General features: G+C 36.1%; 1 protein-coding gene and 1 non-coding gene across 3 annotated transcripts; both read right to left on the bottom strand.

The window, feature by feature from the left end:
* Positions 1-508: 508 nt before the first annotated feature.
* LOC130821157 (uncharacterized) lies at positions 509-16,511 on the bottom strand. 2 transcript variants are annotated; one of them, XM_057686818.1, is made up of 6 exons: positions 16,392-16,511; positions 15,515-15,711; positions 15,126-15,186; positions 3,437-3,541; positions 2,228-2,525; positions 509-1,035 (listed from the first exon to the last, which is right to left on the bottom strand). In XM_057686818.1, exons 2-6 carry the CDS (start codon positions 15,653-15,655, stop codon positions 1,014-1,016), a joined length of 627 nt encoding a protein of 208 aa, XP_057542801.1. In that variant the 5' UTR covers positions 15,656-15,711; positions 16,392-16,511; the 3' UTR covers positions 509-1,013. The 2 variants fall into 2 exon arrangements, with proteins under 2 accessions (XP_057542801.1, XP_057542800.1); XM_057686817.1 differs by having other exon boundaries at positions 15,515-15,699; positions 16,392-16,500.
* Positions 8,649-8,764, bottom strand: LOC130822991 (U5 spliceosomal RNA). The gene has a single exon (XR_009046485.1). It is a non-coding gene; the product is annotated as a U5 spliceosomal RNA (small nuclear RNA).

The raw sequence follows: 16,511 nt of genomic DNA, 5'->3' as shown, positions 1-16,511 counted from the left end.
AAATTATTTAGAGAAATTTTGTATGTTGATTATTTATAATACTTTTCCCTAAACATAAAGTAAATATTTAATATTGAGATGTTCAAAAAGATACCTTATAAACTTTTTATAAGTGAATAAAATCACCCTTAATTCATCATTATCAACTTTCTCAATTTTAGGAAAATAAATTTTAGATTTTAATTAAAATAACATTAGGCACTTTATATAATTGAATAAAATCACCCTTAATCCCATGATTATCAATTTTTCTAACTTTTAGGAAATAAAATAGAGAAGTTAATAATTAAAAGCCTACAAATTAACCTTGTAAAATTAACAAGACACAAAAAAATAGCAAGTGAAATTAGAGTAATTGTTCACTGTTAATAACAGCGAATAAAGAAGCTTAGTCAAAAATCTTTGTTAAAACCTTGACTTTTTTGACCAAGCTTCTTTGTTCGCTGTTAGTAACAGCGAACAATCCCGAACCTGTGTTATGGGGAAAAAATGCTTATTTTGGAAAATATTTTCAAAAGTTGCCTATAATGCGACTTTTTTATATTTTTTGCTTATTTATTTCAAATTTTTACAAGATTCCACATAATAGCTAAAGGAAACGCAGTCCGGATGAGCAAGGTGCAAGCTAACAAGTATCTGATAATAGGAAATAAAAGCAAGACCGATGATCAATTTTTCACGTCTAGTCCTTTCCGATTGAAGAAAATAGCTATGCAAACCCTAGAATTATCCTCCTAATTGGTGCCTCAATAAACAGATCTTGATGTTGAGATACGAGAACTCCTTGTAACTTGAAGTAATAGTGAATGGACATTTCCAACAACTCCAAGTACACTAAAAATGTAGTGCTATGAAACTAGTATACTAGTTTATTAAGGAGCAAAATTGCTAGCAAATCCTTCCTTCAAAGGCGTATAGCAAAGAACGCAGGTAAGCAAACGATACGATATCTATCCACAATGAGCATGCATTGCCCAAACACGACACTTAATCGCTAGATAGGAAGAATTGCATCATAGAATTCTGAAATGGCATCTGCAAAATACACGCAAAACGCTCAACTTTAGTAAACTGAACCACCAATAACCACAAACATTGTAGTCGCAAAGTTGAATTCCAAAAAAGAAAATGAAAACCAAGACAAAAGATTGTAATATTATAAACTTAATTGGAATATACAGTAAGCTACGTTGATGGGGCCAAAAATTTCTAGGTTTTTTGGTTGCGGAATATATTGAAGTATAGTAAGATAGCTTACTAAAATCGTGTGTACTTCTTATTTATGTAATGTTGCAAATGTTATTTTCTATGAAGTGATAATAAAAAAAACCTTCGTTGTTATCACAAGGGTACGAACGCATACATTGACTCCTTCAGACACCGCCTAAGTGGGAGCCACTACATGACATCAGGGTAATGAAATATTGTTGAATAAATTATTAACATCTTATAGACATAGGTTTATACCAGTGGACCGTGCAAGGGAAATTCAACAGCAATTCTTTTTTTATTGTTGATTTATTTATTATTCTTGTTTTAATTATGTTCATAGAGTAGTATTTTTCTAGGGTTTTAACTGAGCTATAAGCATGTTTTTGATGATGTGAATGGTTTATTAAGTCATACAAATTTGAATTAGGACTTGATAAAGGTTGGAATAATTGCTAAATAATTAACCTTACTACCGGATTAGTCGACTTAATCTTATCAGTTCAGTATAGTTTGCTATGAGGTTGACACATTGTTGCGAGATCTAATCTAATTAGATGAAGCTATTTTATTTAAAGATTAGTCATACGACAGACTTATTAATTGCGAAGTGGTGTTTACTTCAATGCTTCTAAAATCGTGTATCTGAAACCATACATGTTTAAGAAAGCATCATGTGCAAGCCCTACCCAGGTATAATATGACTAAAATTAAAAAAATATCCCACCAAAATCAACTTGACTTGGAATCATGAATTGAATTATGCATCTGGTTGGAAAATTTAATAACTTAAAGACTTTTTTGAGTCATTACGTATTCATCATTAATCAGTTATTACCTGTTGATTTTAGTCTACGTGGCTTTCTTATATCCTTGAGCAACTAGTACTTAATATTCTATCACTATGTGATCAACCCGTATGCAACAAGACCCATACGCTTGCGGTAAAAATGTAAAACACACCAATAATCACTCAATACCAATAGCAGTGAAATAAGATTTGAGATATGCAACATACCCCAGTAAACCATTGCCTTGCCATGCTCTAGGAGTAACATACAAGGTTGTCAGCACACCCTGCCTCAAAACTACCACATGTACCGCACTACCTTGATCTTTCTGAGCTTCAGAAGCAAGCCTCGAGAGCAAGTTGTCACCTGATTCTACGTTTCCGAATTTCACTATCTGATCCCCAAGCTGCAAACCATCCTCTGCTGCAGGAGATGCCTCGGTTATTTCATCTACCATTGCAAAAGGTATTCTGCCAATAGCATCCATATCTGCAGGTACAACTGTATTCCTGGAACTAACATGATCTGTCCATAGAAATACAAAACTATTACAATATGGAAGACACCTACATCGCTTTAATGGAGGGAAAAAAGGATCATGTGAGAAGGCTCCTTAAAGAAAAGAGAGCACTGTATTCTACCACTAAACATTTTTGCATGACTATATACAATTGTATTCCTCAAAACTATCATTGACCTATATTTTCTCTTACATGTAAATATTCATTCGAGTGGTAGAAGTAAAGGAATATTCTCATTCATATTTTTCATACCAAAGAAGGTATTCGTAGATCAAAATCCCTTATACAATGCACTTCTTTCCTTCTATTTCAATCTAAATGAAATCTTTTGCATCAACAAGAATAGTCAAGTAATTCTAGAGATCTGTACATATAATTATTACATGTATTCTGGAAGAAATCATGGCCACATGTTGAAAAAGGTATCTTACATTTAATACTCAATTGACTCAAGATGGCTCAAATTCAGAAATGTAGGTAAAATATACAGAAGCAATAGGGTCAGCCAACAAAGCTTTGTTTCCATAAAAGAAAGAAAAAATGTCAAAATAGCTTCTTGTCATAACGATTCCCTTCCCCTGTTACCCATTTTTGATAAAGCAAAATACAAAGAATGGACTACGCAAACCAAAGTACCAAAGAGCAAACAGTCCAGAAACCACAATTATGCCATGCGAAAAAGCCATTATTGACGATTAACTTCTCTCATGATGTGACATTTTAAAGAAATAAGAAATCATAAAGCAAACGATTGGTAATCATTCATCCTGAATTCCTGATGATTACTTTAAAGCAGCAAAGTTCACAACAAAATATACACCAACCATGAGAAATTCATCATCCAAAGCACCTTACTGGTTATAAATTTACAAGCCCAATTTGAAAAAGTTAAACATGCATTCAAAGACTTCTCACCTGAATCTAAGAGGTTTGAAGAGCTTGGTCCCAGCTTTGCAGAGTGCATAAGTTCTATATTTTGGTTGATTTTCTCTGTGAGAGCTTTGTAGTCATTTTTTAGCTCTGCGTGCAAAAAAAATACTCTGTAATATTATTCACAGAGAGAACATGAGATTATGGGAAAAGATATGATTTTACAATTAACAAAAATAAGAGTGTGATTTTCAATAGACACCAAAGATCAATTTTTACAAAATACCAAAGTATACAGTATATTACAGTTTGATTCTGATTATTATACAAAGAATTTCCATTTTGACTATGCAATGCCAAAGTCTTAATCCCAACATATGGAATTCGCTACATGAACCAAAATATATCGATGTGAGGGAACGATTATACTTCATTTGTCCCAACAACAAAATCATTTTCAATGATCATCTACTCCTTCATTCATTCTCATATAGTGTCATACACACCATTCATTTTTATCCATTGTCACATATTATCCTCTGTTATGGATCGAGACCGGGCCAAACCAATTATCAAGCACACAAATGCAAGGAGGAGTCAGGAATAACCAATTTCGGTTATGCAGTACTGTGGCTACTTTGCATAAGATTCTTTTGTTGGGTTGTTAATTTGATTGCTGAGCTGTATTTTAGAAAGCTTCTAGAATATAGTACTTTGCTATATATAGGGAAAGGAGAAATAGATTTCATTATGCTTGTAGTACAATATTGGGGTGTGTATACACTTTGGGAGTTACTGAGTCACTCAAAGAACTCAGGGGAGGACACTACTCTCTATTACATAATACAAGGAAACTTTCTCTGATATTTACTGATTTGCATCTTTTTCTTTCTCTCTTTTTAGTCTTCTTTCTTGTTGCTAGTACTGATATTGAGTTGATCTCTGGTCCAGAACCTGACATTGGTATCAGAGCAAACCGATCATGGCTCCAACACAAGCGACTCGTCTAGATAGTTTGGAGGAGGATTTGGCTGCCTTGCAAAGTGAAATTCCGGAATTAAAGGAGACGGTGGAGGAGAAATTTAATGAGATGAAAAGATACTTTGAACAATCTCAATCTAGGGCGACAATACAGCAAAATGACACTACTCGTGTTTGTTGGCGAATTTCATCAAGGGGTTAGAATGGAAGATACAGACAGAGCTGAGATTGATGGATCCCGTTAACATGGACGAAGCTCTGGAATGGGCGGTGAAGATTGAAGAGAAGCTTCTAGCCTTGGGGTTATTAAATACTCATAATGGGCCTGCAAGGAATTTGCCATATTACCCTCACAAAAATTTTACTTACCCAAAACAAAATCCCCAGCCGTTGACCCACAAAACTGACCCGACAACATTATACCATTCCCAACACCCTTCCCAAAACACTTACCACCAAAAACGCCACACCCAAAATCCGAACCACCCAAACCGCACCCCACCCAACGACAACACCAGACGACTAAGTGATCGGTAATTTCAGGACCGGAAACCAAAGGGTTTGTGTTTTAGATGTGATAAAAAAATGGAGGATAGGGCATGTTTGTAAAAAGAAGGAGCTAAGTGTTTTAATTGTGGGGGAGTGTGAAAATGGGGAAGGCAGTTTTGAGGAGGAAGAAGAGGGAATCGTTGAGAACGAGACAATTTTAGCTGGAATTTCGCTAAATTCTGTTGTGGGGATTAACAACCCTAGGACCATGAAGCTGAAGGGAAAAATTGGAGGAAATAAGGTGATTGTGATGATAGACCCAGGGGCTACTCATAACTTTATCTCGCCGGCTATCATTCAGCAGTCGGAAACTTCGGTCAATCCTACGGAGGAGTTCGGAATAACATTGGGAACGAGGGGGACTCGAATGGGCACGGGGCGTTGCAAGGAGGTAGAAGTGGATTCAAGGGCGATTTGTATCACCGAAAATTTTTTGCCACTAAAGCTTGGGCATTCGGATGTCATACACGTATTGAGTGGTTAGCCAAGTTAGGAACCATATCAACTAACTGGAAAACACCTTTAATGCAATTTGTATGGAAGGGTAGCAAAGTAATACTTCGCAGGGATCCGTCATTGGAGAGGTCGATGGTTACTTTGAAATCGATGATAAAAGTAATCAAAAGGCCAAAGGTGGGCTGCTGATTGAGTTAACTAATTTGTAAGGGTAAACATGTGAAGCAACAGGAGAGGTACCCACCAATGTACCTGAGTCATTGCAGAAGGTCATCAAGCATTACACTAGTGTGTTTCAAATGCCCACTGGATTACCCCCATTGCGTTCGCAACAACATAAGATTACTTTAAAGATTAGCTCCAACCCAGTAAATGTACGACAGCCCTCTCGGAGTCCATTTTCTAGCCCGATCTTGGTGAAAAAGAAAGACGGGTCATGGAGATTTTGCATCGATTATAAAGCCCTGAACAAAGAAACAGTAGCTGACAAATTTCCTATTCCAGTCATTGAAGAGCTCCTAGATGAATTGAGTGGAGCCACAGTTTTTTCCAAGCTGGATTTGTAGTCAGGGTACTATCAAATCCGTATGTGTAACGCTGACGTTCACAAAACAGCGTTTAGAACACACAAGGGCCACTACTAGTTTCTCGTAATGCCATTCGGTTTGACTAACGCATCGGCGACATTCCAATCTCTCATGAACGAGATTTTCAAGCCTTACCTTCGTCGGTTCGTGTTAGTTTTCTTCGACGACATTTTGATATATAGTTCGTCCTTGGAGGAGCAAGAGCGACATTTATCAGAAGTATTGAAGCTACTCACTCACCATCAGCTTTACGCTAATGACAAGAAATGTTCAATTAGGCAGTCTCAAATAGCATATCTTGGCCACATTGTTTCCGAAAAGGGGGTAGCAATGGACCCGGATAAAATAGCCGCCATACAAGCTTGGTCATTACCACAGACATTAAAGGAGCTTCGTGGGTTTCTTGGATTAACTGGGTACTACTGACGATTTATCCAACATTATGCTCAAATAGCAACACCACTCACAGCTCAGCTTAAGGAATATTTTTGCTGGAATGAGGAAGCTACAGCAGCATTCATTAAATTGAAAGAGGGGATGCTTTTTGCTCTTGTTTTAGCATTTCCGAATTTTTTGATTCCTTTTGTGGTTGAGACGAATGCTTTGGGGAAGGGTTTGGGCGTTGTCCTGTCCCAAAATAAACACCCCATCGCGTTTTTTAGTAAAGGGCTGGGAGTTCGAGGGGAAGCAAAATCTATTTATGAGGAGTTAATGGCAATCGTTTTGGCGGTTCAGAAGTGGCGCCATTACTTAATTGGGAGACATTTTGTGGTGTGGATTAGTCAACGGAGTCTGAAATGTATCCTGGAACAACGTAAGATCGGCACTGAATATCAGAAGTGGGTTAGTAAACTACTAGGCTACGACTTCGAGGTGCAGTACCGACCCAATATTACTAGCAAGGCTGCCGACGCATTGTCTCGCCATCCACAGATTTACCAGGCACAGTTTAGTGCCCTTCTCTCCACGTGTTGGGTTGATTGGGGATCTTTAAGGTAGGAGGTCTTGAAAGATGAAGTTTTGGGCAGAATGTTCAAGAAATTAGAAAAGCAGGGGGGTATGATATCTGGGTTCACATTACAACATGATTGTTTGTTGTACAAGGGGCGAGTTATCATTCCTCATTCGTCCAATATCGTGCACAAACTCTTGTTGGAATACCACACGACGGCATTAGGTGGACATAATGGGGAATACAAGACTTACCTTCGAGGATTGGTTTTGGGAGGGCATGAGAAAGTCGGAGACCCAGTTTGTTAAGCAATGCTCCGCTTGCCAACAACAAAAGGCATCGCATCAACATCCGGCAGGCCTTCTTCAACCACTACCAATTCCTTCTCAAGTGGGGGATGACATTAGGGGTGTTAAAAAAAATCCGATTTGCAAAACCCGACTCGGAATATCCGGTATCCAGTTATTAAAACAGGATAATTAACCCGAATTGCCAAAAGCGAATATTCCGGACCGGGTACCCGGTTTATAAACCGGATATTCGGGTCGGATCCGGATACCATTTTTATAAATCCAGATACCCGGTATCCGGATTTTAAAAAAAAAAATTAAAGTGAGGCAGCAACTTGGGATACCATTTCTAAACCTAATTTCATAATTGCAGTTCATCACCATCAGCAGCGCCGTCCACTCCAGACTCTTCTCTTCTTCAATCTTCATCATCATCAGCGCCGTCCTTCATCAGTTCATCACCATCTTCGTCCTTCATCAGTATCACCATCTTCAGTAATCAGTCTTCATCACCAGACGACAGTGTCAGTCGACTTCTTCATCTTCTTCACAGGTATTTTACTAAAATTTTAAGTCTTATTCCTAATTTTAGTTGTTTTTAACTTTATTTTTAATATTTTGAATTCAAATTCTGATATTTTTTTGTTTAATTTATTTTCAAACCCTCTTTACAATTTTAAGTTGAAGATCTACATGGATTCTTACCCACCACCACCTGGATTTTTGGTAGCTCTTTATCATTTTTATTTTGCCATTTATCTTTGATATTTGTTTTTGATTTGTTTGACTTATATGCTAATGTAATATTTTGAATTCAAATTCTGATATTTGTTCAACTTGTTCAATTTGTTCAACGTTTTTGATGTATATGATGATGGTAGATTATATATAACTGAATTCTGCTTGTATATGATGATGGTAGATTATGATGATAATTGATAATTGATAATTGATAATCTCTTTTCAATTGATTGTGATGATGGTAGATTGGTAGGCTTTATGATGTTTTTGATGAGGAAAATCAATGTTTTTGATAATTGATAATTGATAATTGTGATGATTGATGACTGATGAATTAATGATGGTAGACTTTAATATTCTGTTTTAAATATAACTTGTACATTATGATGATAATGATAATTGATAATCTCTTTTCAATTGATTGTGATGATGGTAGATTGGTAGGATTTATTTAACTTTACAATAATGATTACTTAATGTTAGGGGTGTCAAACAGGTCGGGTTGGGTCATTTTCAGGTTCGGATCATATATAAATGGGTCAATAAACCCTTAACCTGAACCTGACCCATTTAATTAATGGGTCAAAAATTGAAACCCCGACCTGATCTGTAGCAGATCGGATCAACCTGCTAATGACCCATTTAACCTACTTTTTTTTTAAGTCTTTTAAGTTCATATATTTCAGGTCATTTGACCCATTTAACCTTAATTAAAGGCTTCCTCCAAAAATAAACGTATGCCACTTAATGCAGCGAGCACACGGTATTCTTTAGTATAAGGTGAAAGAATAGTTCGCTTTGTGCTCACGGTGTGGCTGCGTAAGTTGGTATGAGATTTGTGGAAGTGATTTAAAGAATTTTTCTTTTATTAGTATCTTTCATAGCCGATGTGGGACAACTTCCTTTGTTATTGAAAGTTATCTTCAGCTGATAAATCCCTTAGCCGATGTGGGACAACTTCCTTTCTTATTGAAAGTCATCTTCAGCTGACAAATCCCTCAATACATGGTAATTGGTATTATCTTAGTTTTACGAAGTATTTGGCAAATGTTGATCCGTCTTAAATTTAATAAATGGGTTAAACAGGTTTTTTTCAGGTTTAAATATTCAATCTGAACCTAACCCATTTAATAGATCAGGTCGGGTTGGCCCATTTAATTAATTGGGTCAAAAATCTAAACCCAAACCCGCTAATTTCGAGTCGGTTTCAGATCAGGTTAGCAGGTCGGGTCAGCTTTTGCTAGCCCTACTTAATGTAGTACCAATTCACTTGTATTTTTAAAGTTTATCTAATTAGTGAAAGTGTGAAATAAAGATGTCCTAATTTAAGCTAATGGAAATTCTTTAATATATGTTTTGTATAGAAGATGGGGTCGTCTTTTGATGATAATGGAAATTCACTACCGAATGAAGGAACTCAATTTGAAGAGAGTGTTGATCGCTTGTTCGATGAGAATGAAGATACAAGATCACCAATTAAAAAACAGAAAAATCAACGTCGTGCAACTACTAGTACGAGGAGTAATAGGTCAAAATGGTGGGATCATTACACAGTTGATGAATTGGATTCAACAATTGCTCATTGTAAGTATTGCAAAACTTCTATTAGTTGTCCTAGCAAAAATGGAACAACTGCTTTGGCTAATCATACTAAAACATGCAAAAAATATCCTCCAAATTTGAATATGAAGCAAAAGAAAATTGATTTTGATATTGCTAGAAGAGTCAATAAGGATGGTAGTGTTGATCGTGTTGGTGTTCCGAAATTGTGGGAATTTGATTATGATTTGTGTAGGAAAAAACTTGCTACAATGCTTATTGTGGATGAATTGCCTTTTGCTTTTGTTGAACGTGAAGGATTTCGTGAGTATTGTAGGGCTTTGAATCTTTATTTAAGATTCCTTCTCGTAGCACTACCACTAGAGATTGTTATAGTCTTTTCATTGAAAAAAGAAATGAGTTGAAATCGTTTTTTCAAAACTTTAAGTCACGAATTTGTCTAACAACAGACACTTGGACATCGGGGCAAAACTTAAGTTATATGTGTTTGACTTCACATTTTATTGATGACAATTGGAATTTGCAAAAGAAAATCATAAACTTTTGTCCTATTGCTGGTCACAAGGGAATATTTATTGGCAGAGCTGTTGAAAAATGCTTGATTGATTGGGGTTTGAAAAATATCATGACATTGACCGTAGACAATGCAAGTTCAAATGACATAGCAGCCAATTACCTTAAGAAAAGACTTAACATTTGGGATACTGGTTTGTTGGAGGGTCAATACCTACATATGAGATGTGCATCACATATTTTGAATTTGATTGTGAAAGATGGTTTAAATAAAGTTGATTTGTCTGTTTTGAAAGTTCGTGCTCTTGTGAAGTATGTAAGGTCTTCTCCTGCTAGGCTTAAAAAGTTTAAAGAATGCATAAAAGAGGAAAAAGAGGAGAGCAAAAGCCTTGTTGTCCTGGATATTGAAACTAGATGGAATTCAACTTATCTAATGCTTGAATCTGCTATCAAATTTAAGAAGTCATTTGCTTCTTTATGCATGAAAGATTCTGCTTTAGTTAAGTTACTTAGGAAGTTTGGTGGTGCTCCTACTGAAGAGGATTGGAAGAAAGTGTCTACTTTCTTACCTTTCTTGAGTGTTTTTTATGATGCAACTTTGAGATTTTCTGCTTCTCGTTATGTAACTTGCAACTCTTATGCACATGAGATTTTTGGGATTAGATTATTGCTTGCCAACAATATGAGTGTCGATGATGAGGGTATGAGGGAAATGGCTACCAATATGATGGCGAAATATGACAAATATTATGGAAACATTGATTATCAATATTTTAGTGTTTGTAGTTGTTCTCCTTGACCCTAGGCATAAGTGGAATTATGTTGATTGGATTGTGCGTGCTTCATGATGCCACAAAAGCTACTCTCTTGTCACTAAAGATTAAAATGGTTTTTCAAAATTTGTTCGATTCTTATACTTCTTCTATGCCTCCACCAAAGACAAGTAGGGCTACTTCCTCCACTTCCACCTGTTCAACCTCTTCCATCTTTACTCAAAGTGGGACTCAAAGAATAGGAAAGGTGGACCTTATTAAACTAATGAATTCAAGATATCAAATGGAGACAGGTTGTTCATTAACCAATGTAAACAAAAGTGAGTTGGATAGGTATTTAGAAGATGCATGTGAACCTCATGATCCTAACTTTGAGATTTTACTATGGTGGAAAGATCAAACAAAAAGGTATCCCATTCTTCAAAAGATGGCTAAAGATGTGCTTGCTATACCTATTGCTTCTGAATTTGCTTTCAGTACTGGTGCTCGTATTCTTGATGATTTTCGAACATCATTGACTCCAAAGATGGCCAAAGCCCTTATTTGCGCACAAGATTGGCTTCGTATTTCTAGAACTCCTTTAGCAATAGAGGAGAGTTTCCTTGCACTTGAAGAAATGGAGGAAGGTTAGTATAAATTTTTAGTTATTTTTCAATCGATTATTTAATATTTAAGAGTAAAAATATTTTTCCTTTAACCTTATATTGTTCGACTGTTCGTGCTCTTGGTTTAGGTAATGCATTAACTTTGGAGCATCGGGAGGTCATAATCGATGAAACCCTTGATGTCGTTGAAGATGATTAATGGAGCTTGAAGTTTCAACTTATAAATTTTAATCGCTTGCTTTTAGTTTTTTAATAGTTAGATGTGTAACTTTATAGTTTATGGAATTATGGTTGTATTTCAATTAACTAATGGTTGTATTTAACTTTTTGTGACTAATTAAGTTAAGTATTTATAGAGATTTAGTATTTGAATTATATATTAAAAAAATGTTAAAAGAAATAAGGAAAAAAAAATGTTTTTAGAAAATAAAGAAAACCGGGTCGGAACCGGATCACAATTTTAGGTATCCGAAAAAGCGGGTACCCGGATTTTCGGATCCGGGTCGACCCGGTATCCGTTTTGAACACCCCTAGATGACATCACCATGGATTTTGTCAAGGCATTACCCAAATCGGAGGGGTTTGATACGGTGTTGGTTGTAGTGGACCGTTTGACAAAATTCGCTCACTTATTGGCCTTAAACATCCTTTCAATGCCAAGTCTGTAGCTGAGGTTTTTGTTTGTGAGGTGGTACACCTACATGGTTTTCCCTCTTCTATTATTTCCAATCGAGATAAGATTCATGAGCACCTTTTGGAATGAACTTTTTCGATTGCAAGGGACTGTTTTGTCACGTAGTACAGCCTACCACCCCCAGACTGATGGCCAAAGTGAGATTGTTAATCATTAGAAACTTATCTCCGTTGTTTTATTAATGGACAACCTCAAAGCTAGGCTAAGTGGCTTCATTGGGCAGAATATTGTTATAATACCGCTCCTCACATGTCTATTGCCATGTCACCATTCAAGGCTCTCTATGGCCGTTCACCCACGTCTTTGATCCGCTTGGGCCACAACACCACACCCGTCGACAGCCTTGACCAACTTTTGAAGGAGTGCGATGCAATTCTCGATGATCTCCGCTACCATTTACTTCGAGCTCAACAGCGTATGACAAAATGGGCTGACAGGAAACGAAGGGACGTCTCCTTTGAAGTGGGCGACTTGGTATATTAGAAGCTCCAACCATACCGTCAGCAATCCTTGGCTCACCGCCCTTGCGATAAACTCTCAGCTCGTTTTTATGGGCCTTATGAAGTGGAAGCCAAAATTGGGGCCATAGCTTATCGACTTCGCCTACCACTAGACAGCAAGATTCATCCAGTTTTTCATGTCTCGCAGCTTAAGTTGGCTCATGGAGCTACCTTCAATCCAACGTCCATACCCACTAAATTATCTTCGACTTTGGAGTTGGTTGTGGAACCGGCTGAAGTTTTAGGCATTCGTAAAGATCTGGCCCAGCCTATGTCTGCAGCTCAAGTCTTAATTAAGTGGCATGGACATCTTGTTTCTAATGCAACTTGGGAGCACTTTGGTAATATAGCAACCTTGTTTTCTGATTTCCACCTTGAGGACAAGGTGTCTCTCGTTGGGGCAGGTACATGGATCGACACCGGCCCAAACCAATTATCAAGCACACATATGCAAGGAGAAGGAGGAGTCAAGAATAACCAATTTCGGTTATGCAATACTGTGGCTATTTTGCATAAGATTCTGTTTGTTGGGTTGTTATTTTAATTGTTGAGTTGTATTTTAGAAAGCTTCTAGAATATAGTACTTTGCTATATATAGGGAAAGGAGAAATAGATTTCATTATGCTTGTAGTACAATATTGGGGTGTGTATACACTTTGGGAGTTACCGAGTCACTCAAAGAACTCAGGGAGTACACTACTCTCTATTACATAATACAAGCAACCTTTCTCTGATATTTTCTGATCTGCATCTTTCTCTTTCTCTCTTTCTATTCTTCTTTCCTGTTGCTAGTACTGATATTGAGTTGATCTCTGGTCCAGAACCTGACATCCTCCTCTATTGGCATATGCCATTCTTCACTCCTACTGGTCATACTTCAACCTACCTATTCCCCGTAAAAGCTTCTTTAAGTTCTAACATTCCACATTTCTAGCTCATGAATTTTTCGCTATTTTTACACATGCCCAAATCAACTTGAACAATTTTCTCATTTTATCATTAATAAATATTCGCGACTCTAATATCTTTTCTTGTGTCTTCATTTCCATTATATCATTTAGGGTTTGTCCATTCATCCACCATATCATACAAACCTCAATTATCCCTATTTTCCTACAAATAATCCGTACTGACGCCCAATATCCTAACCCATATAGAAATGTTGATTTATTGGTAGTGGAGTTGAATGTTTCCTTTAACTTTAGAGGCACGCCTTGGTCGCATTGTAACTCTTCATTTGAGCCACCCAAACTAAATCCTGAACTTTACATATTGATCAATTTCTACATTATTTGAGAACTGAAAATCAAATTCACAATATACTAAAAGTACACAACATCATACATCATATTTGATTTTAATTTATACAAAGTCTTGATACTGATTAATTTTGAATTATGCGTCAAATTGAATTTAGTGGTGTAAAAATTAAGATATAGATTGTGGTTATGCATTATATCAAAGTGATCAAACTATTAATCAAAATCCACAAAAAGCATATTACAAAAACTAATTCAATAGTACGGTATTTTACTTTCACAGTTACATGATATAAAAATATGTTGATATACTGTATAGAGTGAAGTGACATGAGGTTAAGGTGGAAAGCAAGTCCTTCAAATCTTATTATTTGTCTTTCTCTCTCTATGGTCGCACTCTCTCATTTGTCGTATTCTTTTCTATCATTCTTTTCTTTATTATTTTTTTTATCACCTTGTTCGTTCTTTGTCTTTTTTTATTTACTAGGGATTCCATCATAATATAAGTTCTAAAATCATTGAATTACACATTTTTGGCTCCATCGGATATGGACAAGACAATCACCTAACGTATTTTCCTCCATATCTAACCACACTTATCTACCCTATCATCACTCATCATCCTCTACGAGCATCACTAATCCCTTGATCATCTCAACTCACCTTTGCCAACGTCTCCTTCATTAGTTCATAAAATTTCTTTGCTTGTTTCCTTTTAGATTAAAAAAAAAAGATAAAAAAAGCACTATTTCCAAAGCTAGAGTGCAATGATTGTGGTAATAGCTCGCAACAGACGAGCCAGCAAAATGCCTTTGACTTTATCAGGTTGAACCCAAATATTTCAAAACAAACAAAAACTTGATGGCCTGATATTCAAGCGTTGAAGAGCAGGGATAGAAAGAGTTAGCAATAACCAAAGACTACATCGGCTAACATATGAAAGCAAAATGTCTTCAATTAAGTACATCTAATAAAGATCTTATCTGTAGTAGCAACACAAAGAAACATACTAGACAAGCCTAAGGTGCCTTGGAGAGGTAGTACAAACAAAACACTCAATCAACGTATATTAAAAGTCAAATAGTTTAAATAAAGTATGGCCTAGTAGTAGATTAGTTTATTACAGCCTGCCAAGCGGGTTTAGGTAAGTTAATGTGGCAAGGCATCGAGGATCTCTATCAAGATTTACTTACTATGACCCCAATAGAATGAGCCCAATAACGTGATAAACAAAGCCAGCAATGTAAAGTCAAACTAAAGACTGAAGTATTTACCAGCCAGACGATGACGATCAGCACGAACAACAGGAATGTCAATATCTAAACGTGGAAAACCCTGAAAAGTTCCCAGACATTTTCAATATCTACATGAATATCATTACCAATATCCACAATCAATCACCCAGATGACGACAATCAGCACAAACTTCATAAATAACAATTTGATAGCATCTAGAATATAGCTTTTCCACTTAAAACTTTCCTCTTTTAAAAGCAAGAATAGAAATTGAACAAAGCAAAGGGAAAAGATGTCGATGTTGAAGGGCATAACAAGCTCAAATGCAAAAATACAAAGATGATCACTTCACAAACTCTTCACTTTTCTACGACGATAATTAGTATATCACTATATAAGCATAAAAATACATGTTTAGAAGATCTACCTCGGAGTCAGTAAGGTTGCCAGATAGTCCCGGACCTCCTTCCTGGCAAAGACGCTGTATGATAGCATTCATTTCCGCCTCTATTGTATCCCTTTGCTCCATTAATGTAATCGTTGCTGCTTTCAAGTTCGTTCCAACCATCTTTTAACAATTGTTGATTCTCGGTAGAACTAACTATAATGCCACTGATTTTTGGTCTATTTCAAAATCAAATCAAAACTATATTCTAATTTAAATTGGAAAAAAAAAATTAAATAAATAAATAAAAAGAAACTAGCTCTACAAAACTCAAGATTCCCACCTGAAAATCTTGTTTCAATTCTACACAAAAAAAGTTTTGAAATCGACAAACAATAGTAAATACTAAACATACGATTGACTCAGATGTTAAACCTAGAATTCCAGATGGATTTTTCTTTTCCTTTTACCCCCGTTTCTCACTCTTCACAACTTCAAAGTCATCTTCATTTTAATAATCCCAAATTTCTTTTCTCCATTTACTACTTCCCACCTCCAATTTCCAAAATCTCCATGAAATTAAACCCTAAAAAGTTTCAACTTCAATTTCCAAAATCACCATGAAATTAAATTGGCATTATCAAGTGGAAATTTCAATCTACCGTCTACGATTCCAGAGTAAACGGGTATCATCAATCATGAACCTATTTCAATGGATTTCTTAGGTTATTTCTTCGATGTAGATGCAGATACATTACAATTAATACCTAATATTGATTTTGTTTTTCCTCTTTGGATAAATCAAAATAATCATCACAATCAATTTCATTAGCCATAAATGACATTCAATGAGTAAAATTGTTAGGAAATCAAACCTAAAAAGAGGATTCAAAGGGGGAAAGAGGAACAAGAAGCTTACCAACAGATAGAGATGATTTTTCAAAGTTTTTTTCCGTTGTTGAGAAAGTTTCCAGAGGGAATAGTAGAGTTTGGAAGTGGCTGAGAGTATATGGAGTTTGTTTCGTGTCCTATGTTTCCC

Source organism: Amaranthus tricolor, chromosome 8 (genome assembly GCF_026212465.1).
Source record: "Amaranthus tricolor cultivar Red isolate AtriRed21 chromosome 8, ASM2621246v1, whole genome shotgun sequence".
NCBI lineage: Eukaryota > Viridiplantae > Streptophyta > Magnoliopsida > Caryophyllales > Amaranthaceae > Amaranthus > Amaranthus tricolor.
The sequence above is the reverse complement of the archived record's forward strand: the minus strand, read 5'-3'. Positions and strand labels throughout refer to the sequence as shown.